At 42.9% G+C, this 26,242-nt stretch overlaps 4 protein-coding genes across 10 annotated transcripts; 1 reads left to right on the forward strand and 3 right to left on the reverse strand.

Annotated features, from left to right (window-relative positions):
- The first annotated feature begins 119 nt into the window (after positions 1-119).
- Positions 120-3,435, forward strand: LOC135094337 (aminoacyl tRNA synthase complex-interacting multifunctional protein 1-like). Its single transcript, XM_063994358.1, has 6 exons — positions 120-298; positions 1,236-1,370; positions 1,653-1,778; positions 1,959-2,138; positions 2,651-2,821; positions 3,014-3,435. The coding sequence occupies exons 1-6, from the start codon at positions 218-220 to the stop codon at positions 3,245-3,247; spliced, it is 927 nt and encodes a 308-aa protein (XP_063850428.1). The 5' UTR covers positions 120-217; the 3' UTR covers positions 3,248-3,435.
- A 221-nt stretch (positions 3,436-3,656) lies between these two features.
- On the reverse strand, positions 3,657-10,627 carry LOC135094336 (spermidine synthase-like). Of its 4 annotated transcripts, none has more exons than XM_063994356.1 (8): positions 10,523-10,627; positions 9,320-9,454; positions 8,932-9,052; positions 8,440-8,535; positions 7,914-8,097; positions 7,485-7,567; positions 6,946-7,092; positions 3,657-6,573 (listed from the first exon to the last, which is right to left on the reverse strand). In XM_063994356.1, exons 2-8 carry the CDS (start codon positions 9,448-9,450, stop codon positions 6,430-6,432), a joined length of 906 nt encoding a protein of 301 aa, XP_063850426.1. In that variant the 5' UTR covers positions 9,451-9,454; positions 10,523-10,627; the 3' UTR covers positions 3,657-6,429. The 4 variants fall into 4 exon arrangements, with proteins under 4 accessions (XP_063850426.1, XP_063850423.1, XP_063850427.1 ...); XM_063994353.1 differs by lacking the exon at positions 10,523-10,627 and adding an exon at positions 10,092-10,242; XM_063994357.1 differs by lacking the exon at positions 10,523-10,627 and adding an exon at positions 10,185-10,234.
- An 804-nt stretch (positions 10,628-11,431) lies between these two features.
- LOC135094334 (protein timeless homolog) lies at positions 11,432-19,283 on the reverse strand. 4 transcript variants are annotated; one of them, XM_063994351.1, is made up of 2 exons: positions 19,196-19,283; positions 11,432-15,600 (listed from the first exon to the last, which is right to left on the reverse strand). In XM_063994351.1, the coding sequence occupies exon 2, from the start codon at positions 15,597-15,599 to the stop codon at positions 11,676-11,678; it is 3,924 nt and encodes a 1,307-aa protein (XP_063850421.1). In that variant the 5' UTR covers position 15,600; positions 19,196-19,283; the 3' UTR covers positions 11,432-11,675. The 4 variants fall into 4 exon arrangements, with proteins under 4 accessions (XP_063850421.1, XP_063850419.1, XP_063850418.1 ...); XM_063994349.1 differs by lacking the exon at positions 19,196-19,283 and adding an exon at positions 17,910-18,081; XM_063994348.1 differs by lacking the exon at positions 19,196-19,283 and adding an exon at positions 17,915-18,080.
- A 603-nt stretch (positions 19,284-19,886) lies between these two features.
- Positions 19,887-26,152, reverse strand: LOC135094343 (aladin-like). The gene is made up of 10 exons (XM_063994369.1): positions 25,584-26,152; positions 25,274-25,404; positions 24,703-24,885; positions 24,208-24,376; positions 23,489-23,648; positions 22,962-23,131; positions 22,227-22,457; positions 21,844-21,972; positions 21,072-21,156; positions 19,887-20,834 (listed from the first exon to the last, which is right to left on the reverse strand). Exons 4-10 carry the CDS (start codon positions 24,348-24,350, stop codon positions 20,628-20,630), a joined length of 1,125 nt encoding a protein of 374 aa, XP_063850439.1. The 5' UTR covers positions 24,351-24,376; positions 24,703-24,885; positions 25,274-25,404; positions 25,584-26,152; the 3' UTR covers positions 19,887-20,627.
- Between the last annotated feature and the right edge of the window lie 90 nt (positions 26,153-26,242).

The raw sequence follows: 26,242 nt of genomic DNA on the forward strand, positions 1-26,242 counted from the left end.
AACATACGATAAAAAAAAACATCAATATTGGCCAGAACACACATATCCCATCTACTAAAGCTGAGAAAAAGGTAGAAAATCACTTACTTCACCAAGATGGGCAGTGTAGTTTCAGAGCGAAGGTGGGGGAGGGGAAGGAGTGAAGGAGCGAAGGGGTACCAGCTGTCCTCACCTCGCCGTGGCCGCCAAAACATTCCTCAGGCTCCTCTGTCCCACCATGGCCTCGCAGGAGCTCCTCACCAGGCTGGAGCAGAAGGCGGTGCAGGCTGAGCAGATGATAGACCTACTCAGCCAGCAGGTAAGTGTGTTAATGAGGTGAGCGTGACAGACAGGTGACCGCCTCGCCGTCAGTACACGTTATTTTAGTAACGTTGCTTGGAGTGCTTGATGAAGTAAATCAGATATAGTTTTGTCACTTTGGATATGTGATGGTGTTTAACTTTCGTTCTAGCAAGATGAATTAAGGTAAAATATAAATTACCTAGCTGTACTTAATGTAAAATGATACATTTACATACGTGGTGTTAGTGCGTGCTCTCTCTCTCTCTCTCTCTCTCTCTCTCTCTCTCTCTCTCTCTCTCTCTCTCTCTCTCTCTCTCTCTCTCTCTCTCTCTCTCTCTCTCTCTCTCTTTCTCTCTTTCTGCATTTTTACCTGAAGCCATATGACAGTTGTAGAAAGTGTTGCAGTGTTCTCAAGTTGTAGTTTTGGAAATGTCACGTATTATGACTGGCCTACTAAATCAACACTAATATCTTTAAGTAACCATTATCTATCTCTTCACCTAAATAAATTAATTAATCAATAAATAACAAAAACATTTAGCTGAAAGAAAATGTGCTGAAAGTAAAGATAACAATAGAATAAAAACTGTCTAACCATGCTGGTCTACTAAATGCATATATGTAGACTCATAGAACACAAAATTAGGGTCTTATGGAAGTATCCTTTGCTTCATAACTTCCTGAGAGGTGACTATTATTTTTGAGCAAAAATATGATGATTTCTTTATTCATAATCTACACAATGAAAGAATTACCAATAAAAAAAAAAAAAAGTGAATTAATCAAAACCTAATCCAACACTGGGATGTAAAATGCTTGTGTAATTTCAGTCACAAAGATATTTTAATTCCTGAAAATATGATCAAAGCAACTGTCTCACCTTGAATTGTACAGCCACAGTCCAGACAGCTTCCAGTCACTCCAGCATGCGTCAGAGGTGTTTGTTGCCACAGATCAGACAGCTGCAGGCGGCGGCGGCAGACTCACAGAAGGAGCAGCTGAGGAAGGAGAACCAGGAGCTGCGCCTTGAAGTGGACCGCCTCAAGGAAACCCTGGTGGCTCTGGAGAAGACTCAGGGAATACAGCAGGTGTGTGTGTGTGTGTGTGTGTGTGTTCATCTCCATAAACTAACAGCATCAAGAAATTTGTAACCCAATGAATTCACTGGTGCAAAAAGGCAACAAGCTAATTATTGTGCTTTATTTCTAGTGTGTGTGTGTGTGTGTGTGTGTGTTCACCTCCATAAACAGCATCAGACAATTTGTAACCCTCTGAATTCACTGGTGTAAAAAATGCATCAAACAAATCATTATTCCTTCATTTTTTGAGTGAATGACATAAAACTGATATATTACTCATTCTCTTTCCAGCATTATGACTTCACCAAATCCACAGCAGGGCATGGTATCAACGGCCCCACGCAGACACCAGCCCCTGCAGCAGTACAGCCGGCACCAGCCCCTGCAGCAGCACCACCACAGCAGAAGGCAGAGAAGGTGACAAAATAAACTCCAAAGTTAATAACATTGCTCATACAATACCTCAGGAGATTAAAGGACTTGGTTTACTTATTGACTGACAAGAGATGCTTAAAAATACCTCTGATAACAAGAATGAAATCAGTTGCATGTGAATAAGAGGCATACTCCTTATACTTAAAAACAAAATCATAACAGGAGAAGGTGAACAAGAAGGCAGAGAAGAAGGAAAAGAAGAAGGCAGAGGGAGGGGAGAAGAAGGGAGAGAAGAAAGCTGAGGAGGAGGCGCCCGTGGATGTGTCTCGCTTGGATTTCAGAGTGGGTAGGATTGTGACAGCAGAGAAACACCCGGATGCTGATGCTCTCTATGTGGAACAGGTGAGACACTTCTCCTCCCACTGCCGTCTATGAACATAACACAAAAGCACAAGGGAAGCTGCAAGAAGCTGTCAGACCTACACATGGCAGTCCCTACATTAAACATACCTATATCTACTATATTCATAAATTTATCAGATCTAATAGTTAATTGATTGATTGACATTTAATCCCTATATGAAACTTACTAACTATATCCAATTATCCTCATCCATACATTTATTAGATCCAGTGTTAGTTGATTGATCGTAAAACCTTTACTGAATCAACTTTTAAGAGGAGACAAATTATAAACTAACATGTCCTTTCAATTTAAAATGATCATAGATAGAGTAGCAATGAGATAACTTTCTTTTCCTTCACTGAAACAAATTAAATCACTCATGTGCTTTTAGTTTAAAATGGATATCAGACAGAGTAACAATGACCTAACTTCCAAAATTAAATAACGTACTTTTTTAAATGAACACCAAAGTAATAACGAGCTAACTTTCATCTCCTTCCTATTTCAGGTGGACATTGGGGAGGAGAAGAAGAGGACAGTGGTGTCCGGCTTGGTGAGGTTCATCCCGGTAGAGGAGATGCAAAACAGAATGGCTGTCTTACTGTGCAACCTTAAACCGGCCAAGATGCGCGGCGTGACCTCAGAGGCCATGGTGATGTGCGCTTCCACCCCAGAGAAGGTAAACACACACACACACACACTGATAGCAGCCAGTGTTTTTGTTCCTTAGTAAGATGGTAAATACTGGCAGTGATATAGTGAGACCAAGGATGCTAATAGTGATGCTGGTGTTGACTTCTTTATCTTTATAGTGATGATACCAAGGCAGCTAATGGTGATGGTGATATGAATGACAAGCTTCTTCCTGCAGGTGGAGATCCTGGCACCACCCGAGGGCAGCCAGCCTGGCGACCTCGTGGAGTTTGAGGGCTTTACACGCCACCCCGACCCCGTCCTCAATCCCAAGAAGAAAATATTTGAGACTTGTGCGCCGGACCTCAAGACCAATGCAGACAAGGTGGCGGTGTACAAGGGCGTGCCATTCACTGTGCCGGGGAAGGGCGTGGTGAAGGCACAGACTCTCGGCAATGTTCAAGTCAAGTAATGAATAACAAAATAGTTCCGCCCGCCATCACATTGCAGCTTCTCCGTTTTCTTTGCTGGGTTGCAAGATTTTATGGCTGGACTTGACTTCCAAGTTATTTTTGGCTTTGTTCAGAATGATTTAGCTGTTTGCTATTTCTATCTTTATAGGGGAACTTGTGAAGCAATAAACATTGCTTAATTTTGAAACATGTTTGTATATCCAATACCCTCGCTCTATCCCTATTTAACTGGACGTATTCTCTCTACCCTGCTGCAGTGTATCATTCCTCAACTAGCCTTCACCCTTACATGGAATTCTTTGCACCCACACCAGCCTGTATATCACACCTGTAAATGTGGTAAAAATATTATTCAAAATGAGCACTTAACAAAATTTTGGGAAGACTGGTGTCACAGAAAGTCGAGTGTAGAAATGCAATACTTTATACATAAACATTATTTCACCAGTGATTGTTGTCAGCCTTAATATTGCACTTAACCTAAGCCTTACCCCAATGTGCAATACACATTTCTAGGAGACAAAAAAAGTGCATTATAACACATTCCTGATATAATCTGTGGTTCAGGATGCTGACATGAAACCATAAACTATGTAGGGCAGTTATTCATAGTGAATAAATAAAGAAAATGATAAAATAATACTCGGTAATAGAAACACATAAAAAGATAGTTAGCAGTAAAAATTATCTGGTATCATAAAAATAGATAAATGAATAAAAACATGATAATATAATACTTAGTGATGCAAATACAATAAAGCTAGAATTAGAAAAATATCTGGCATCATGACTAAAGAAAATAATAATAAAGTCATACCATGAACAAAACATCTGTAAAAGAAATATTAAATCATTCAACATAAGTTTGGTAATACTTAGCAATATGAATACAAGATAGAAGATGCAAATGGAGAGCAAATCACACAACACTACTATGAAAAATAATTCAGCAAGTTGATGAAGAAACTGTAAACTGTAAGGTACAAAATATGGCACCACAAATGTAATTAAATATAGTGTTTGAAATATAACAACAAAAAAATTGAATAAATATATGGTAATATACATACAAAACATAATAAAACAAAAAGGGAAAAGAAAAATCTGAGGAAAAAAGTTAATTAATTAGGCAAAATATTAACAAGAACCTTGAATAAATGAACATATTTATATAGTTAGTAAAAATGGTCAATAATCTCAGGCAGCATTATATAATCAGTAATAATGATGTCACAGAGTCTGGCTTACTGTCATCAGCAATAAAATAATGTTGTGTTTTCATTATACATAAACTTAACAAGGAAAGATAAAGAATAAAAATATATATCTAAAGAAACATTAATACAGTAAAATCCCTCTTATCCGGCATCAACGGGACCGCCGACATGCCGGATACTTGAATAGAAGTGAAATTATGTCCACAATCACCACCCTACACTCACGCATCTTACCATAACAAAGATCAGCTGATCTGATCAGCTGCTTAAGTGTAAGCACAACACACTTCCTCTTTTCTACAACTTTAGGCATGATGAAGGCGTCAGGTGATAAACAGTGCACACGCGGGACTGAGTCACTGAGTAAACACAGTGCAGTGGGCCATGGGTGGCGCGAAGCAGTGCGCTCTGGTGGCGAGGGGACAAAGTATGCCTGGCGCGGGAATTTTAATCGATTTTATGAGTACATTGATTTTTTATTGATTTTAAGGCTCAGGGAAAAATGTGCCGGATACTTGAAGCTGCCGGATACTCGAATGCCGGATGAAAGGGATTTTACTGTAATAACAGTAATGATAATAATACCTAGAGGCTTAAGAGAAACAATTTAGAAGATTTAGAGATGCCCTTTTCAGTTAATAAGGAGGAAAAGGAAATAGAAAAAAGTTAATATATCAAAAAGCTACAATAAACTTAGTGAAAATGCATTTAACTGACAACTCTTTAAAAATATAACAACGGTAATAATGATATCTAGAAGAGAGATTATTTTCAGTTAGTATGGAGGAGAAAATAAGTAAATAAAGGAAAGAAAGGAAAAACGAAAAAAAAATAAAAATAAAGTAACGCCCATACATTTTGAAACAACCATAAAGAAAATACAATTAATGACACACAACCCTTAAAAAATATACATAATAATAATAACTAGAGATGTTATTTTCAGTTAGTATTGAGAAAATAAGTAAATAAAAGAAAAAAAAAAGAAAAAAAACAATTACATGACACAAATCTTGAAAAAATATACATAATAACAATAACATTAATAAAAACAAAAGCAAATAAATAAATAGTCATCTGCATTACTACAACCAATTACAGTAAGAACAACTTGATATAAATGGTGTAACTAATCTAAAAATACTGCATACCATACTCTACATATCATAGCTAACATCTTTCCAGTAACACACCAACACTTTAATTAAAATGGCAAAAAACAAAACTCCGAACCTAGTAACACAACCCACAACCTTTAAATGAAATATACACTTTTTATTTATTTTTCTTTTCCTTTTTTTTTTTTATTTATATATATATTTTTTTTAGCTGCACTTATAAACATAGGAAAGCAAGGCAATAAAAAAGCTGCCAATAATATTTTTTTTCTCTTCAGCAAGTGTATCTTGTTTTGTTACATTCAAATCAAGCTTTTATTTTTCAGTCTATTCTTTTCTTCTTTACTCTTGTATTATTACACAGCTTTATTTCTTGCTTATTATAAAAGTACATTCTTCAGTCTTACTTCCTATCCCTTTGCAGTTTCTTCCATCTTTTTTTTTAACATTTTCAGAATTTTTTTTTTTAATCCTCTTATTTCAATTATTCCTACAAACACCATTTACTCTCAAAATTTTATCCTTTCAAAGCTTCCAGCACATCTTCTATTTAAATTTCCTCTTTCAAGTACTTCCCTTCAATAAATCTTCATGTAACACCATACACAAAACATTTTCCTCCATTTCCAATACCCTTCCAAGCTTTCCATCCCACCCTCACTTAATTTCCCTAGATTTTATCCTTTCCCTACCTCTTGCAGCTCTCCAGTTCATCCTAGCTTCTTTTTCTCTAGTTTTTATCCTTCCATTTCTTTGTTTACTCACCTGCTTAAACTTCCCACCTTTTCCAAGCCTCCTCATAACCATTCTAACCTTTCATATAACCTATCACTCACTCACTCCCAGTTAGTTAGTCTGTGTCAGGTGGTTCCTCATGAAGGTAGGGAGAACAAAGGAGGCCCGGTGAATCTCTGCATTGTAGTACTTAAGGCCCATCTCATTTGCCTTGTTATGGTCCCAAACCCTCAGTGGCTCCTTGAAATTAGTGGCCTGTAGGGAAGAGACGAGGTGAGAGGAAAGAAGAAGGAAGGTTAGGTTGGGTTGGAAAGAAGGAAGGGGAGATCAGGCAAATGTGTGATAGAAAAGAAAGGAAATAATGAAGGAGAGAAGAAAGATAGGAAGGAAATAATGAAAAGATGATGATGGAAGAATGGAAAGAGATTAGGGCAAAAAAAATTAGGGAAAAAATAACCAGAATGAGATCAGAAGAACAACTTAAACAACAATTATAACCATCCCTTTTATATGAGAGGGGCAAGAAAACCACAGGAACTTTGAGAGCAACAAAAAAAAAAAAAAAAAAAAAAAAAAAAAAAAAAAAAAACACGTCTTTTCAATCCCCAACTTTTTTTTTTGGCTTACTGGGTTAACACTGCAGAGAATGAAGCCAATCTGTCCACCAGGATAGGTTGGGGTGTAGGTGTAAGCGTAGTCCACCACAGGGAACACCTCACGACACCCGTTCATTAGCTTCATTATGAGGTCAGCGTGAAGCCACATGTTCTCGCCCTGAGCAGGAGAGAAAGGCAGGAAGGAGCGAGATGAAACTAGGTGGTAACTGTAGTGAGAGTTGATATATAAGCAGGTGAGTGAGGTGAAAGTTTATGATGATTTAAATAGGTGGTGATTTCAGTGAAGATCAAGGTAGGTGATGATTGTAATGAGACTTAAGATTATTCAAGCTGACCATCTTACAAACATACACACACACACACACACACACACACAAAAAAAAAAAAAAAAAAAAAAAAAAAAAAAAAAAAACTCATTATTATATGCAGACAAATACCCACAACTATCACTATCATTATTTTTCATCACTGCACATCACTACTTGCTAAGTCACCACTCTTCATTATCACCTCACAGCAACACACCACCACCACCACCACCACCTTTACCTGGCAGCACAGAATCCCACCCTCTGCCAGCTTGCCCTTCATCTTGACATAGTAATCCTCGTTGAACAGAGACACGGCAGGACCTGACGGGGTGGATGCCAAAGAAACACGTCACATTTACAGTACAGGAAAGGAGAGAGTTAATCTGAAGACTAGCATGACTTATCTTCTCAATTAGTTTCTTTTCCTTTAAGCATTTCCATTTAATCCTTCCACTGCTAATTAATTATTCCCATCATCACCTACTTCTTTTAAAAGGACAATTGATTTTACTTCAGTATCTAAAAATGTACTTCTGCAACTTACGAAAGACAAAATTAGCATCATATTTCTTTTCTCTATGTCCGTCCAAACAAGCTATTACAGAGATCTCAATGTACAATGCACAATCATAGCAGTGGAAGGGTTAAAACAAGAAAGTACTCCCACCATCCTTAGTCCCCTCATCCCCCTCGTCAGGCACCACGGGGTCTGAAGCGTCCGTGATGATGATGTCAAACTTCTCCTGCGTCTCCTCCAGGAACTTGGCGCCATCCCCAGTGTGCAGGGTCAGCTTGGGGTTGGAGAAGCCGCACCCCATTGACGGCACGTGTGTCTTGCATGCCTCTATCACCTGCGTGGGGAAGGCACGAGTGTCAAGCTTCTCCCCTCACTCCTCTGCCTTGGGACTCGGAAACTTGCTTTATATCTTCACTCATTTATTTGTTTATCTACAGTTCTACCAGACACATTCTGAAACACTTCTGCATCACACCTCCACACTTTAGTTGAAGTGACATGGGGTTTTAAGGGTATTTGTATGATTCTGGTGGCAGATGAACAACATTTCCACATTACTGATTGGGAAAACACTCTTGAAAACCCGCCTAATCATCTCTGTGGCCCGTGAAAATAGTCGTGGTGAGAGAGCAAAGCGTTTCTAAATACAAGCCACTGTTTCAAGTCATGTGCTTACCTCCTCGTCAATCTCGCACTGCACCACCTCCTCCACCGCGGGATGTCTGGCCAGCTCCCGAACCACGCCGCCATCCCCGCCGCCCACCACCAGCACCTAGCAAAAAGAATAGCAAGATACACAGTGCATTGCGGGTCATTGGGATATTGAAGGTTACTTCTTAATAGACAACCGAGTGAGAAGTAGCCAGGAAACACAACACAGCAAGGTCCCAATGCGCCTCAAAGAAGAGAAAAGTAGAAACAGACAGAAAGAGAGTGAAGAGAAGACATGAAACACAACAAAAGAGGAGAGAAACTTTATAAACAAAACAGAAAAAAAGAAAGTGGACAAAGAAATAATAAAAAAAATGTAAGTAAATAGATAAAGATAGATAAATGAAAGAAAAAGAGTGGAACTGTATAAACAAAGCAGAAAAAGAAAGAATTAACAGATAAGCAGTGAAGAGAAGCCAGCAAGCACAGCAGGTCCCAGCACGCCTCACCACCTCACCTTCCTGGGGTTGGGGTGAGCGTTGAGGGGCAGGAAGGTGATCATCTCCTGATAACTAGCCTCATCCCTCTCCGTGAACTGAATGGCGCCATCCAGCACCAGCACCTTGCCGTGGTTGGTGCTGCCAGAATAACCAAAGGGGTATGATTGGTGCTAAGCCTACACTGACAATGAGAGGCTGATCAAACACACAACCATCCAAAAAATAATGATAGATAAATAAATAAAATAGGTAATAATAATAATGATAATGATAATAATAGCAGTGTTATGATGCAAGGATGGAAAAGAAAAAGATTAAAAAGACAATAATAAAGACAGAATAAAGAAAATCGTTAAGACATATAAACCATACACACCACCACCACCACCACCATCACCAGCGCACCTCTCAAAAATCTCAATGTTCTGGAATTTGCTCCGTTTGTGCAGCAGCTTGCAGTCCACCTTGAGGGAGAATGCTTGGCCCGGCCACATGGGGGACCGCTCAGTGTACCATCCCTTCAGGTTCTGGTCCATGGCTCTGTGGGAAGGGACACATTTTCATAACATTTTTCTTTTTTTCATGCTTTTTTCTTTTCAAAATGCTGTACTGGCTAGAAATTGGCAAATCTATTGTGTTTGATCCCCTTCTTTCTTGTAAATGCTGATAAAGGTTTCATATATTGCTTTTTTTTTTCCAGTGATACATTACAATACGGATATTACCAACTTCCCTCAATGTACCATCCCTTCTTGGTCCATTATGTCATGCAAGAACAATCAATGAATTAAAAACATTCTCGGTCTGCATATTCTCAAATGTTTTTAAGAGCCTATCAGAGGAAGTTTTAGAGTTCTCAAGGAAAATTTCATGACTACTGATACTTCAACAAGAATTCTGCATTATTGAGAAAGAAAACATTAATGAGAACATTTGTAACCACCACTGGGGCTTTTGTTAACCAATACTTCAACAAGAATTCTGTATTATCAAGCAAGAAAACATTAATGAGAACCTTTGTAATCACCTCTGGGGCTTTTGGTAAGTCAGAAAATGCTTCAAAGTACCTACACTTACGAGTATTTCACCACAAGATGGGAACTACAAGTATATATATAAAAACTGATGCTTCAACTAGAATTCTGCATCATCACATGGGATAAACACTTATGAGAACCTGACTTATCATCCCTGGAGTCCTTGGTAACTGTCATGGGGAAAACACTTCAAAGTAGAGAGACTAACTTCACCAGGTAGCAATGATACAAACTAATCTGTGTTCCTGTAAGTGACTGTGACAAGTATCAATGGGAAACACACGAGAACCTGTCTAATTTCTGGGGCCTTTAAATATTGTCAAAAACAGATAACTATAAGTATCTATATATATAAAAAATTATGCTTCAATAAGTGTTCTGCATCATCATATTAGATAAACACTTATGAGAACCTGACTCATCATCCCTGGAGCCCTTAGTAACTGTCATGGGTGAAACATTTCAACAAAGACTAACTTCACCAGACAGCAATGATACAAGCCAACCCGTATTCCTGGAAGTGACAGTGACAAGGAAGTATGAATGGAAAACACACGAGAACCTCTCTAACCTCTGGGGCCTTTAAAACTGTCAAACAACAGATCTTCGACTACAGATAACTATAGACATTAACTTCCAGTGAGTGACAGTGAAAAGGGAGTATTAATCCACTACTACAAAGCCATCATATCATGTAGAGTGGTTTTCCTTATCTCTACAGCCTTATCTTTCGTCAGATGCGACAAAGGCCTTATCAATCTCTTCCCCATATCTTTAAGTGATCACACTATAAAGACCACATACAACATCTGACCTCATGATTTCCCAGGGTCACAATATCTAAAGCTCTCACTGTTCTGGTCATGGGTTCAATCTTTGCCAGATAAGGTCTCATGGCTAAAGATTTCCTCTACCTTCAGATCAATGTCTACTATGGATGGCACAAGGGAGGGATTGCAATTTCCTTCCTTCATGCCTTTATATATGCAAAGGATCTTATCAATATATTTAGACTATAGATGAAAATGACACTGTAAATGGCTCCTGAGAGAGAGAGAGAGAGAGAGAGAGAGAGAGAGAGAGAGAGAGAGAGAGAGAGAGAGAGAGAGAGAGAGAGAGAGAGAGAGAGAGAGAGAGAGAGAGAGAGAGAGAGAAACAAACATTACACAATTACACATCCAAAATAAAGTGAACCTCATACTTACTTCCATATCGATCTTACCATATACATTTGTTTCCTTGTGTGTGTGTGTGTGTGTGTGTGTGTGTGTGTGTGTGTGTGTGTGTGTGTGTGTGTGTGTGTGTGTGTGTGTGTGTGTGTGTGTGTGTTTCAGAGGAGCTGATGTGTTAATTTCATTGGGTAAAACTTCAGTCCAAGACTCCTCTTTCTACCGGAGGAGTCTCACCACATACTAGTACTTGGCAGACTCACAAAGCTTGGTATGTTTTGAGACACTGAAGGCAACACAGAAACAATCTATTGATATAAATATGCATTGTATTTTTTAGGTTAATTCTCTTCATGACAATATACAAAAAACTGAAAAGCTCAATTCTATATATAACAAAACTGTAAAGCTCATTTCTATAAAAAAAAGAAGCTTCATAAAATATTCACACACACAAAGGCACCAAATTTCTGTTGCTAATTGACAGTTTAACAATGCCTTGGTGGACTGGTGATATTTTTTTATGACTAAGATAAATAATTCCTTTCTTCATTATCACTCATCATCACTATCTATTATTGCTCTTATCCTCTGCTTCTTGCTGGTCTGAGACACCACTTCCTCTTGCTGCTCCTCTTTCTCACCCTCCTCCTCTTCCTCCACTCTCTCACCCACGTCCTTCTCTTCCTCGGAGTCTGAATCAAGCACCAAACGTTTCTTCTTCTTCTTCTCCTTTGACATCTTCCTCTGTGACAATTCTCCATCACTATCATCAGACAGCATCCTCTTACTGACCCTGCTGTTTGGCCTTGAGGATGACGGGGTAGACCTGCCAGTGAGGGAGGACAAAGGGACATCATCTTCACTAGATTCATCACCTGCTACTGACCGGCGTTGAGAGAGGCGGCCATCATCACTCTCCTCCCCATTAAGTAGTGACGCTCCTCTGAAGTGATTCTCCTTGTCCTCAGAACTTGAGCTAGTGACCTTAGAAGTTTTGGGTTTAGTTTTCGGCTTCAGTTTCTTTGGCTTCCTGGGTTTTATCTTCGCTGGCTCAGGTTCTACAGGTTCAAGAGGTTCATCAGGGTTCTCTACGTCCTGGAAGTCACCTGAGGCTCCCTGTGTGAGATACTGTGCACGTTTACGCAGCCCATCCACTGACAGCCTTGAGGGGACACGCCAAAACATCTCCTGGTGGGTCATTGGAGGCTGCAGACCAACAAGACGGAGGAGTTTGTGGAATTCTTCATCTTCCATGGCATCCGTGCAGGCCTGGGTGATAGCAAGGACAGGCACTGGTTCAAAATCCCCATCCTCCTCGCGGTCGTCAGCCACGTCACGCAGGATTCTGGCCAGCCACTCCACTGCCTCACCGCGCCCTGCCCCCAGAACCACATTGAGGGCCTTAGAGATCAGTGCTGGGGTTGCTACAGGGACAGGAGGAGCTGGGGGGTTTCTAGAGGCTTGCTGGGACCTTGTGGTGTTGTCTCCCTCCTCGTCGCTCGCTGATGTTGCCTCACTCTCGCTTCCTTCGTCTATTTCCTCGTCACTGGCCTGGTTTGCTGAGAGGAAGTCCTGCCCAGTGCTCCTCTTTGATGCTTTCGTTGTGGCCTTCTTAGCTCTCTTCTTTCTCAGCTGCTTCCTGTCCTCCACCAGACCAAGCTCTAAGATCTTCTCCACCACCCTGTGTTTGGGTCTCCGCAGGCTCATGTTGTCCATTATCCTGCCCACAATGTCCATAGCTTCCTTGTTCTCCTCAAACAGCCGCCTCAGCTCCTCCTCCTCCTCTTCCGTCCACGTTCTAGGGGCGGAGATCTTGATCGTCTTCTTCCTGAGGTCCTTCAGGTCATGGATGAGGCCAAGCTCCTTCAGCTTCTTGATGACGGAGCGCCGGGTCCTGTTGTTGCTGATGAGGCGCTCCATGATGAGGTCCACCATGTCCTTCTCCCCACGGGCCTCCATTGGGATCTCCTCCACCTCCCTGTGCAGCATCCTGAGCTCCTCCTCCTCCTCCTCCCTCCAGGCCATCTTTGCCGCCTGCTTCCCGCTCTCCACCTCTCCGTACCCACACTCAATCTCCACCGCTTCCCTGTTGGTCTTCCAGAACAGCAGCTCCACGAACACCTTGGGGTTTGTCTCCGCCACTTTGTACAGCTGCCGCACGATGTACTTGCCAAACCTGGCGATCTCCCTCGGCGACTCACTGGTCGTCCTGAGGGGGTCCTCCATGGCTCTGAGGAACACCAAGAAGAGGGAGGCCTGGAAGAAGATGGCAGGCAGCTTGCAGTCCCAGGCCAGGCGGTGGAAGAGCTTGAGGATGCAATGGTTGGTGTGCTTGGTGTTGGTGGGGTAGTGGTGCAGCAGGCTGCTGTATGCCTTCACCACTTTGGTGTTGGCAAAGCGACGCACAAACCCAATGAAGTCAAACTCTTGCTCTGACATCAATGCCATCCTCTCCTCCTCCTCCTCTTCCTCATCCTCATTCTCCTCCTCCAGCTCCTCCACTGGGGCTTCCTGGGGGGCACTGAGGTTGGCCAGAAAGATCTCCTGCAGGGTGAGGAAGTCCTGGGTGCTGTCAGACTCCTGCGGGCCAAATATGTCCCCCTCCGGCCACACCTCCCTGGCTGCCCGCATGAGAGCCACAGCCTGGGGCAACTCCTTCCCTCTGAGGTGCTTGCTGATCCTCCGCATGGCCGTCTCCTTCTGCGCCTCCTCCGGCTCCTCTGACAGGGCATCAAAAGGCACCATGTCTGGCAGGCTCTCTGACGGCCCCTGCACCACCGCTGCCACCTCTGGCGATACTTCATCCCAGAGGTCCTGCAGCTGCTCCTGGGTGAGTGCTGTGGTGCCCGGCATCGCTGCCACCTTGGGCTTCTTCTTGGGAGCCTTCTTACCCTTTCCCTGGACAAAGACATGCCTTCCCTTCCTGCACATGCCCTCCAGCAGCTTGAGGAAGATGTGTGTGGCCTCCACTGCATCTCTGAGGTAGCCCAGGGTCATCCTGAGAGGGTCATAATTCTGCAGGAGCAGCAGCATCATCTCGCGATACTCCACCACATAGAACAGGCGGCTCTTCAGGACCCTGGAGGACTCGCGCACATCCTGGCTGGGGGAGGCGTCCATGTGGGCCAGGGTGGCCAGCAGCTCCTGGTACGCCCTGAGGGCTCGGTGCATGCGGCGCGACCACACAGCAATCTTCTTCTTCTCGGCCGTCATCCTCTCGAAGTAGTTCTCAATCTGGGTCTGGATGAAGTGGAAGGTCTCGATGGCCAGCGTCTCCGTCACCAGCTCCACCTTGAAGTTGTGGTGGCGGTTGAACTCCATGAAGAAGCGGATGGCCCACATGTAGTAGGTCTCATCGTGCTCCTGGGCGCGGGCACGGTCCAGCGAGTCCTTCACCGTGGCCATGATGGTGTTGTACGCCCCTGCCACGAACTCTGCACAGAACTCCTGCAGGAACATCCTGACAGCCAGGATGGAGTGGCGCCGCGTGGAGGTCTCCTGCATGGGGACGCGGTTCTTGTTGTGCTTGCGAGGCTTCTTGTTGCGGTCAAAGGAGATGTCAGAGACGCTGGCAAGCGGCCGGTGCAGGATGAGGTCCTGGTCACTGATGCTCTTCATCTGCCGCACCACGTATGTGCCACCAAAGCGGGAGTGGCGTGAGGCAGCGGCACGACGCCGGGCTTCACGCTGCAGGGCCTCCAGCTGCCGCAGCTCCTGCAGCTTGCGGTCGTCCTCCTCCTTCTCCTGGTCGGAGCGGCGCAGGTTGGCAGTGGCCAGCCAGCAGGCGTCCTGCTCCCTCAGCATGAGTGAGATGATCTCCAGCAGGTGGAGGGAGAAGTCGTGCTCAGTGACAGAGGTGGTCATGTACAGCAGGAGCTCTGCCGTACCAGACAAGTGCATGGCCCACAGTACCTGATCATGCACAGAGGAGTCGTTGTCAGTGCGGCCTTCCTCGGGGCTGGCTGGCGCCCACAGCACGTTGCGGATCAGCACCAGGATCCGCTCCAACAGCAGGCGGTCATCCTCCTCCCGCTCCTCCTTGGGGATCTCCAGGAGGGCCCTGAGGCGACCTGCCAGGGCCTCCCACACCTGCTGACTCGTGAAGGCCTCCTTGTATGCCTGCTGGTGCCGCACCAGCTGCAGAAACTGCTTTCGTGTCACCTTCTCCTCTGGCAGCTCCTCCCGGAACAGCAGGAGTGCAGGGTTGGTGAGGTCCACCAGCAGCCTCACCACCAGATGCAGCAGCTCCTCATACTCGCTGTGCTCCTGCAGCAGTGGCAGCAGGTCCGTCTGCAACACACGGGAGTCCCCCAGGGCGCGGCGCACCTCGTGGCTGTCATCGTCCCGCCGCAGGTATCGTAGCAGGTCCTTGGTGGTCTCCAGACAGTCCGCCTCACAATGGTAGTGCAGCCCATCACTGTAGCCCAGGGAGGAGCAGGCCGCCAGCAGCTCAGCGTGGACCAGTCCCTCTGCCATCCTGCAACCACCACCACCACACTATAGGCCCCTCTCCATGCCACACTCCCACTCCTCACCACATACACTGCCTGCCACCTGAACATAGGCTGCACTGCTTGGTTGCACAAGCCCAAACAGGCTCCATCCCACTGGGATCCTAAGCCAAGGTCTATCAGTGTGCTGGGAACAAACAATTACATAGCTGAGTCTTCTCTTTATTGTGTTGATGTGTCTTTACAAAAACCACAAATGACATCCATCACTTTGATACTTCTTCCAAAACTGAAATTCTATCTATTGTTTTCCTGTACTTATGCCTCCTGGTATTCTCTCACAAAGCTGTACTGTACTGTATTCCCACACAAGTTAGAAAGTTCCCACATACACCAAGTCTTGTCAACATTTACATAATGAACTGTACAAAACTGATTTCTGTGACACAGTACTTTGTTCCAAGCCTGACTTCAAGATAACTGTTACAGTGATGAACACAAGCCCAAACAGACAGAACAGTGGTACAGTGAAGGCAGCTATGAACAATTACACAAGTACAGAAGAGTGCCAGAAAAGCATAATTCCAGATCCTGTAAATAGAACAGGAAGAAAAGACAGGATAGTGTCATGGGGAGTTTGCTAGTGATGTACATATCTATCTGTATAAGGTTCAAACATTTTTAGTGAACGAAACAGAATGGTGTTGTCTTACATTTTTATACAATTTTCTTCCCTTTTCGTCCCATGACACAAGCACCTTTAGTTAACAGAAGCATTACGGAAAGCAATCTCACACAGGCGTTCAATATAGAGGTAGATAATGAGTGCATTCAACAGCAGACCGAAACCTGGAGTCACGTGAAAACCCCCCAACATAAACTTCAGGATTCAAAGGAAAATAGATAACATTTAGCACAACACAGCAGCATGAGAAGGGAAGGTCCTGGATTAGTAAGCAGACCAAAGCAAACATACCTAGATTGTAATTAAAAGAAGAAAGTGGGCATGGGCAGGGTATGTTATATGACAAATGCTTACCAGATGGGTAATTACTGTAACAATGGCAGTAAGGATGACAAGATTGGACAGAGAGAAATAAGAGGGATATGAAGTTTTGCTGGGCTGAGAGAGAGAGAGAGAGAGAGAGAGAGAGAGAGAGAGAGAGAGAGAGAGAGAGAGAGAGAGAGAGAGAGAGAGAGAGAGAGAGAGAGAGAGAGAGAGAGAGAGAGAGAGAGAATGATGTACAACTCTGATAAAGAAGTATAATCATTTACTGAGTTTTTTAAAGAATAAAGGTGTGTTAATTTTCCAGTAACATACAAGGCACAAATAACTGCAACTGTCCCATGTCTAAGACCCAAACTCTGACTTTTGGCAATTAATAACAACCAGAACCGAAGAATATTGACAATCTCCACAGAAAAGACAAACAGACAGACAGACAGACCGCAGGGGGCAAACAATCTTTACATTAATATTGCAGCATTTACTTCCTGCATTGCCAAACACACACCAAATATATTTAATAAACTACCTATGTGATGTGCCAGGAAAAGTTTTTAATTAGAACAAACCCTTCCACAGATGCATCACCTGAGCCAGTCCAGCCAGCACCCCCCCCACACACCTCTGTCTGATACCCTGGTGACACAGACAGCTGGAAAACACTGTACTGCCTTCCTACACAATCATGTATTACCTTACCTAGGCTAGTATTTAGAGGCTGGGGCTGTAGAGTGGCACCTTGTCCTGACTCCTGCCACCAGTAAACTTGATGACAGCCTGGGCAACATCAAATCTGTCTTTCACTCTCGTCCTGTGACTCCTTACAAATATGATACTCAATTTATTTATTTATTTTTTTTAAGTACCGAACAATAGAGCAATATAACATGCTAGTCATCGATAAATTCAAGTCTTCCTTAGTGTAGCCAGTACGTCGGTACATTTAGGCATACGTGTGACAATCTAGAGGGTGATACTGAGAGAAGTGGCAGCCCTACGTGGCAGCTCCCCGCCTCTTCACCGCCACTGAGGTGCGTCATCGGATAACACTAAGGTAACATTGAAGCTTTCATACGAGGGCTAAGCAATGTTAGGTTAGCTTCAGATTAATGCAGTTCTATAATTCACCGTATGATTCCTTAACCGAGTGTTACGATTTGAAATAACATCTGTCTTTACCTATACAATAAACAGTTTCCGCCACGCAATGAATAAGCAAAGATTACTCATCAAATTCCTAAACAATCACTGAGGTAAACAGAGCAGTGCCCCTGTGTCTGTCACCATCACCATAACACCACGTCACACCACCACCACCACCACCCGTACCTCACCTACTGCTGCTCCCGCCTGCGGGGTGTCAAGGGGCGTCACGCTGGCTGCTGTGCTGGCTGGGCAGAGCCGCGAATCTATAAACAGTGTGCAGTGGTACGTTGTGGTGACGGTGGCGAGTCTCCCGCGTCTTGCACAAGATTGCGCGGGAAAGACAAATGACCGTCGCCATCCGTGGACCATCTTTCCTCCTCTTTTATTGTTCTGTATTTCTTCAGTTTTCTCTATTAATGCTGTGTTTTATTTATCTTTATCTTATTCTTTTTGTATCCCTGCAATATTTCCGTTGTCGCGCGGGAAAGACAAATGACCGTCGACTTTCGTCGCTAATTTCCCCCCCCCCCTTTTTTTGTGAATATTTCGTATTTTCTTTGATTTTTCTTCTACTGGTGTTATATTTTATTTATCTTTTTATTTTGTAGTATCCCTTTAAATCTCCATAATTGTGCGGGAAAGACAAATGGCCGTCGCCTTTTGTGCTTCCTTATTTTTCCTGTGATCTTTATCGCTTTGTATTTCTTCAGTTTTCTTCTTCTAATGCTGTGTTTTATTACCGGAGATGTTTTAAGTAGCTCTTTACAACATTTCCATTGTTTTTATATAAATAATTCCCTGGAAAACTTGTCCTCTTAATCCTCTCTTCCTCTTTATAATTTCTTGTGAAGTGTTCAAAAATCATATAATTGTACGAAAATATCCCACTGTTACGAAAATGTGTGGTCTGAATGTCTGGTTAAATACGGTAAATTAATGTGAAAGATAAAATCATAATTTGAAATATGATTATTACACTTGCGCTTAAATTAATCAAAACTATTATGGTGCAATACTAAGGAATTTTAATATTATATATCATGTGCAGTTTAGATTATTGAAGCAGTGGCCAGTTATCTATCTACTTATCTATCTATCTATATATCTAGATTATACAAATTAGCAACATAATAGAGGTATGATAGCATAGCAGAAGGCCCCTCCCCACCCATCAGTCCTTCTAGTTAAGCTGTAGGGAACTAATTCTCAACAAATACTTCGGAAGGAGACAAAATAGTAAAGCAAAAGGCTCCTCCCCCATCCTCGTACCACTCCCACTTGGGATCGCCATGTTCACAAACTCAAAAATTAAAATATTCTCTTTCTACACAAAATAAAAAGGCCAAATAAAAAACAAGATCAAGTAAGGTTAAAAAAAAATGACATACACACACACACACACACACGTACAGCTTTGCATTTTTATCACTCAGGCTTTGGTTAGAATTTTCTCAGCAATGCATACTCACCTTGTGGAATTGTGGTGCAGAAGGAGCAGTGATCAGCCTCACGTGTTGGCCAAGACTGGTAGATGTGGCTGGCAAAATGTGTGGGAAGATTAAATGTGTGCGTCTGTATATGTGTGTGTGTGTGCTGAATGATCAGTCTGCAGGTTATTCTTCAACTCTCTTTGATATAATATATTATATATATATATATATATATATATATATATATATATATATATATATATATATATATATATATATATATATATATATATATATATATATGTGTGTGTGTGTGTGTGTGTGTGTGTGTGTGTGTGTGTGTGGAATAATCAATCCATATCTTTCACGCTGGATGCATATCTACTCAATTATTCCATGCATATATTTTCATACCACATCTTTTTGTTACCACTCTTAATATTGCTTTCCCCACGCACGTACTTTTCCCAATTTATTTATACAGTCCCACAATTTGCGCAATTCAGCTGACATGCGCACTCGCTTGTCACCTATCTAGCATACATGCCCACTCTTCCTCGCTTGCGCAACTCGGCTATGACTTGCACACTCATGTCACCCTTCTAGCATGTATCCTCACTTCACTTCACCACCACCAAGCCTTAGTACTCCCCTCTCACATATGTTCCACTTATCCCCACTTACTGCTCATTACACCCACTCCCAACAGGAAAAGGTGAATGAACTGCAGTACAATCTTTTCTTTATTTTTCTCGCCTTATATATAGAAAAACAGAGGTATAGGGAAGAAAGTAATGGACGAGGTTCTTGAGAAAATGTACTGTAAGGTTGTTTAGAAAAAGTTAAGCAATTTCTCTCCAGTCTCTTACATTTTCTTAGCTAATTTTCTTGACTATCAATCCATCAGTATTTTCATCCATTTGGTTACTAATTTTATCTAATTTTTTTTTTTTTTGAGCAGTCACTTACTTATCTATTTGTCTCAGTCTTTATCAATCTTATAATTTCTTTCTTTCTTCACATCTTTTGCCATAACTATTTATCTATTTACCTTCCTATTCTCCTTTTCATTTCATTATCCACCAATCTACTTGTATACACCATTGTTTTACCATAATCTATCTATCTATTCAGTAACTTATCTATCACGCTATTTTACTGTAGACCTTCCTATCTATTACAGCACCTTCATTTATGCCCATGACTATCTATCTACCCATTTATCTATCTATTAATCTCCCTAACACTTTCTATTTATCCATCAATCTATAAATTTCTCTATATACCTTTCTATCTATCTATCTATCACAGCATCTTCATTCAAATCTGACTCTACCTGCCTATCTATCTATAATAACCCTATCCTCCTTAATTACTATTTCACTACATATCTATCTATTCATCTACCTTTCCAATCAACTATCACAGCATATTTACCTCTATCTAGCTAATCATCTACTTATCTATCTATTCAGGAAGGGGAGGCGAACATTCTGGCAGTGATGGGGGAAGTGGCGGGAGACAGGGTGACCTCAGAGAAGAACCCAGAGTGAGGCAGGGAGGTGAGCGGGGAGGTGTGGTGGTGGTGGTGGTGGTGGTGCAGTGGGGTGGCTGTGCTTGGGCCATCACAAGAGGAGTAACGCATTGGTATGTGGCTCACCTGTCCACTGCTCCACACCTGAGAGAGAGAGAGAGAGATTTATAGATAAAATAAATATATACAACAATAATAGCATGCACAAAATAATAACAGATAATAAAACAAATAATAATAATAATAACAATAATAATAAATACACATGAACACAAAAAATAGACAAGCAGAAACACAACATGGAGAGGACAAAGAAGACACAACAAGGTAGGGTCACAGCAAGGTCAGGTCACAACAAGGTCACAGCAGAGGCACACTCACCACAGACAGAACAGCACCACTGGAGAGATTCTGCTGGAAGGTGGCACTCACTGGCACTTGGCACGGCTCCCCTCTGATGAAGCCTCTGTGAAGGGAAGATGTAAGTTAAGGAGGAGGAGGAGGAAGAGGAGGAGGAGAAGATATGAATGGTGGACAAGATGATGATGTGCATAGGAGAGGAGGAGGTGGAGGAGAAAGGGGAGGGAGGGAGGGAGAGAGGGAGGGAGGAATGGAAGGAAGGAAGAAAGGAAGGAAGGAAGGAAGGAAGGAAGGAAGGAAGGAAGGAAGGAAGGAAGGAAGGAAGGAAGGAAGGAAGGAAGGAAGGAAGGGAAGGAAAGGAAAGGAAAGTACTAGATAGATAATAAAGGTAAATAAAGATGAAGTGTGTATCTGTGCTCTATGACAGGATGTTAAGAATACTGCCACTCCACTCCCTGCATGCTGTATGAGGGAATTAAAAGGGCAAGAATGAGAGGGCTAGGATCCGCCTTCTCTGTGTGGCGTCCAGACAAAGTGAATGGCAAATGTGTTGATAAGTGGAATGAAGGCAAAAAAAGATGACAACATTCTCTCCACAAAAGAAAGAAAAGTTAGAAAAAACAACAATCCATTTTGCCTTGAAAACTTTAAAAACTATAGAAAAAATAAATATGACAAAAATAACTCCTCTTTAAAACAAAAAAGAAAAAGTGAGATAAAAAATACTTCTCTTAAAAAAACATAAACAAATAAATAAAATAAAGCAGAATAGACAACAAGATAACTCTCTCACCCAGGCGCCAGATGCAGAGTCGGGTGAGAGTGAGTGTGGAAAAGTGCCACACACTCTGTATCCCGGAACACCACAGCCAGTCTCTCACTCCTCGGGTCCCACACCAACTGCCTCACAGCTCCTCCCACACTGAAACGAGACAGGAACATTGTCACAGGGGATACAAACTGATGTGGGGTGTTACAGTGAATAGATATGAGTGTTACAGTGACTCGAGGGGAAAGAAAGATTGTCACGGGATACAAATTGATGTGGGGTGTTACAGTGAATAGATATGAGTGTTACAGTGACTCGAGGGGAAAGAAAGATTGTCACAGGGGATACAAACTGATGTGGGGATGTTACAGTGAATGACTCCTTTACTTTCTCCTCCACCTCCTCACCTCATTTCCTCTCCATCTTGGGTTGAGATGAAAACTTGGGTCAAATCTGCTACCTGGGAGGCCACCTGTGACCCACCGACCCCCTCCCCAGGTGCAAAGGTCAGGTGGTACAGCAGTGGGTCGCCCTGGGTCACGAACAGCAGCACGTGGCCTCGACTTGACCACACGGCTGACTGGACAGGCGACTCCAGGCTCCACTGTTCATATTTCCAGTTATGTGTCTCGAAAACCCTGCAATATGAAGGCTGTGTGAATTTCTTAAGTAGGGAGGGCAGTTTTGCTTCTAATCTTACTTTTACTTATAATCTACTTGTCTGTGCATTTATCATGTTCAGTGTAATTTAGCTGCACTCAATTTGTGAATGTTTCTTTGCATTGCTACTTTTTTAAAAATCTGAATTCCTCTTGTTTATAACCTTTTGTAAGAATTATAAGTTATTCCCTGATTAACCCTGACCCCTATCTCCCGTGGTGAACGTTTCCTCACCTACAACAGGACAATACAAGCATCACTTCACACCTATCACAACACAGCACAATACAACGTTTTAGACCCACAACACAACACAAAACAACTTTTCCGACCCACAGCACAGCAGAATACAACCTTTCAGCTCCACAACACAACACAAAACAATCTTTCCGACCCACAACACAGCAGAACACAATCTTTCAGCCCCACAACACAGTAGAACACAACCACATCACTCTGACACAACACCAAACAACACTCACCTCATAATCTTGCCAGCATAAGTCACCAGGAGCCTTGAGCCATCTGGGGACCACAACACCTGGGTGGCTGATCCTCCTGTCCCCCCGTGCACCACCACCGCCACCTCCCGCCACACGTCCCACACCACCAGGCGGGTCCCTCCTCCACCGACGCAGGCAAGGAGGTTCCCCTGTGAAAGATATTAAGTTTTTGTAGCAATGAACTGGCTGTGGGATCAAATATTTGTATGGTGGGGCTTAGAATTTATTTGATTTCTTTATTTAAGTTTTGGGAGTGTTTAGCAAGTCTCCTTCTCCATACAAGAATAAAGCATAATAAAATAAATGAACCTTAAGATGCCAAAAAGATTAAGAAAAGGCCTGGAAATATTGCAAAATCGTAAAAAAAAAGTAAAGAAATAAAAAATACTGCAAAACCCTAAAATAGCACAAGAAAGAAACATTGAAAAGGACGTCCATTAAATCTTACACACACACACACACACACACACACACACACACACACACACACACACACACACACACACCTTGGGATGCCAGGAGAGAGAGGTGACAGGAGTGACGGCAGGGTGGGTGAGCAGGGTGGCGCAGGAACCAGAGGGCCGCCCTACCACACTATTGGGATCCAGCACCCACAACTGTACCCCGCTCTCACACCCGATGGCCAGCACACCCGCCGACAAGGGCCTGTGGGAAGGACGGGTGTGTAGCTTGAAACAGTTATATATTAATGCTCTGACACAAGCATTGAAACATTTTATTTATTTATTTTATCTATTTATTTATTTATTTATTATTTTTTTTTTTTTTTACTTTTCTCATGAGCATTTTTCAGCACTCAATGTCAGTGTGTTTAGCACTTTTCCTTCACTCTTATTCAGTCTACTGGGAGTGTGAATATTAAGTTTGTTTTGGCAGATCTGAGGGAATAAGGTGAAGGGAAAACACATTCATTGTTAGTGTTCAACATTTCCCTCACTCTTACTCAATCTAAGGGGACTGTACTGAATATTAGGTTTCATTTACCAGGTCTGAGGGTCCAAGATGGAGGAAAAGCACAAAATTTGGAAGCAAAAGCAGGTTATTTGATTTCCTCCGACTGTAAGATGAGAGGAACTATTGAGAGAAAGAAGAGAAAGATGAGAGGAAGTATTACTAGACAAGACATACTATCAAGTGAAAGACAAGAGGAATTTTTAAGTGAGAGAAAGAGGAAATATCAAATAACAGCAAGCCACACACTCACATCCAAGCTGTCTGTGTCACTCCCTTCTGGTGACGGTGCTTGAGGAAAGGCGCCACACTGTGCCCCGCCAAAAAGATGCGCACGGTGTCGTCACACACCACGGCAGCCAGCGTGGTGGTGTGTGGGTGCCAGCTCACACTCATGATGCTGCCGCTGCTGCCACGCAAAGCTGGTGGGGGAGACTTAGGATTAATGGCAAAGTAACAATGAAGACAGAAATTGACTGAAACTTGGTAACCACATGCACACTTTTAAAATGTTATTGTGGTGAAAAGCTACAGATTTCACCCAACCATATGTACACTTCTAACATGTTGGCAGTTCCTTTTCCAAACTGTAATGAAGCATAAATATACACAGAGATAAATAAAACACTGAAATCCTATTTTTAAGCTGTAGTGGGGCAAACTTATTTCAAGCAATGACAAAGGAGAAAGATAATCACCACCACACCAAAAGAAGAACAAGGAGCACACCAGCAGGGCAGCCACTCACCCAGAGGCACAGCGGAGTGTCCAGGCACCCTGACAGGCGACGGCAGCAGGGAGTGGAGCCGCTTGAGGAAAACTACTGATCTTGACTGCCACCGAGGCCGTCAGGGAGACCGTACGTTGCAGCCTGCTGTCACCCTCACACCGCATGGCCTCCTGCAGTGCCGCCTCCCATCCCTCCTCGTAGCTGTGAGTGACTGGGATTAGACTGGCAGGCTGAGGGGGATGATGAAGTGTTTCTATACCAGTTCCTTCTAAATATTGAGACTTAACTCTAAAAAATAAGGCCAGGAAAGGAGTGCAGATTGTTACTGGGTGAATGAGAATGCAAGACTGGAATGAGGAGTGTGTGGCAGAGGGATGAAAATAGAGAGAGAGAGATGAAGGATTTGTTTGAGATTAAGTGCATAATGAGTTAGAATTAGTGAGAGAATGAATCAGGAGAAAAATGTTTGGAAAAAGGAGAGAGAGAGAGAGAGAGAGAGAGAGAGAGAGAGAGAGAGAGAGAGAGAGAGAGAGAGAGGAGAGAGAGAGAGAGAGAGAGAGAGAGAGAGAGAGAGAGAGTGGTTACCTACTATGCAAACATGATTCGCTGCCAGGGCGTCTCAGTGTGGGCGTAGAAGGCATCCCGCGCCTCTTGCTTGCTGTGGGCACTCCTCACTGGCTCCTGTCCCACCATGACCTGAATGTAGCGGTCCTCTCCCAGCTGTGGCCATCAGGGAGAGGAGGGAGAAATGAGTGATGAAAATAGGGGCTTATCAAAATGAGTTCAGAATTATTCCTATCTAGAGTGAATAGCACTTCTGTAAGTAAAACATCTGATTAATTACACAAATAAACAAAACAAAGAAGACGACGAAACAGTAGAAGTAGAATTAACCATACCAGTTTTTTGGCAGCCAGCAGCGCCTCAGTTTTCCCAAAAGCACAAAGGCGGCCGTCATTCTCATAGGCCGTGACCTGCCCAAGGGGTGGCGGCGGCGGCAGGTGGTCCAGGTTGATCATCTTCCACGCCTTGGTAAGGAAGGGGAACAGAGAAGTAAAGCCCCTGGAAGTGTCTCTTTTGAAACGCGGCGCCTCTTCAGCTATCCCTTCTCGTTTTCTCCTCTTTGCTTTTCTCTTCTCTTACTAGCCACAACTGATGTATTGTTCTGTCTGTTACCTTAACATATAAATACAGGCGTGTTCCGTGGTCGAGTTTTGAAACGGCGCTCCCTCACGTAACTGTCTAGCTCTCGTTTCTTTCTCTTTCCTTTTCTCTTACTAACCAAAACTGATGTATTGTCTCTTCAATAAACTTATTCTTCTTGTCTTGAGGGCCGGGAGATTGTGGTATATTGGCACTGGGATACTTATTTCAAACGAGTAATCGACACCACTCTACCGCCACAGCCTGCGACTCCCGGCCGCATGTAAACACTGACCGATGAGATCTTCTTCTTCTTCTTGTGACCTTTCCAGCTTTCCCTCATACCACTTTTCATACAATGGGACTTCTTTCTCTCTATACTACTCCAGAGAGAGAGAGAGAGAGAGAGAGAGAG

The sequence above is a fragment of the Scylla paramamosain genome, chromosome 45, assembly GCF_035594125.1.
Source record: "Scylla paramamosain isolate STU-SP2022 chromosome 45, ASM3559412v1, whole genome shotgun sequence".
NCBI classification, from domain to species: Eukaryota; Metazoa; Arthropoda; class Malacostraca; order Decapoda; family Portunidae; genus Scylla; species Scylla paramamosain.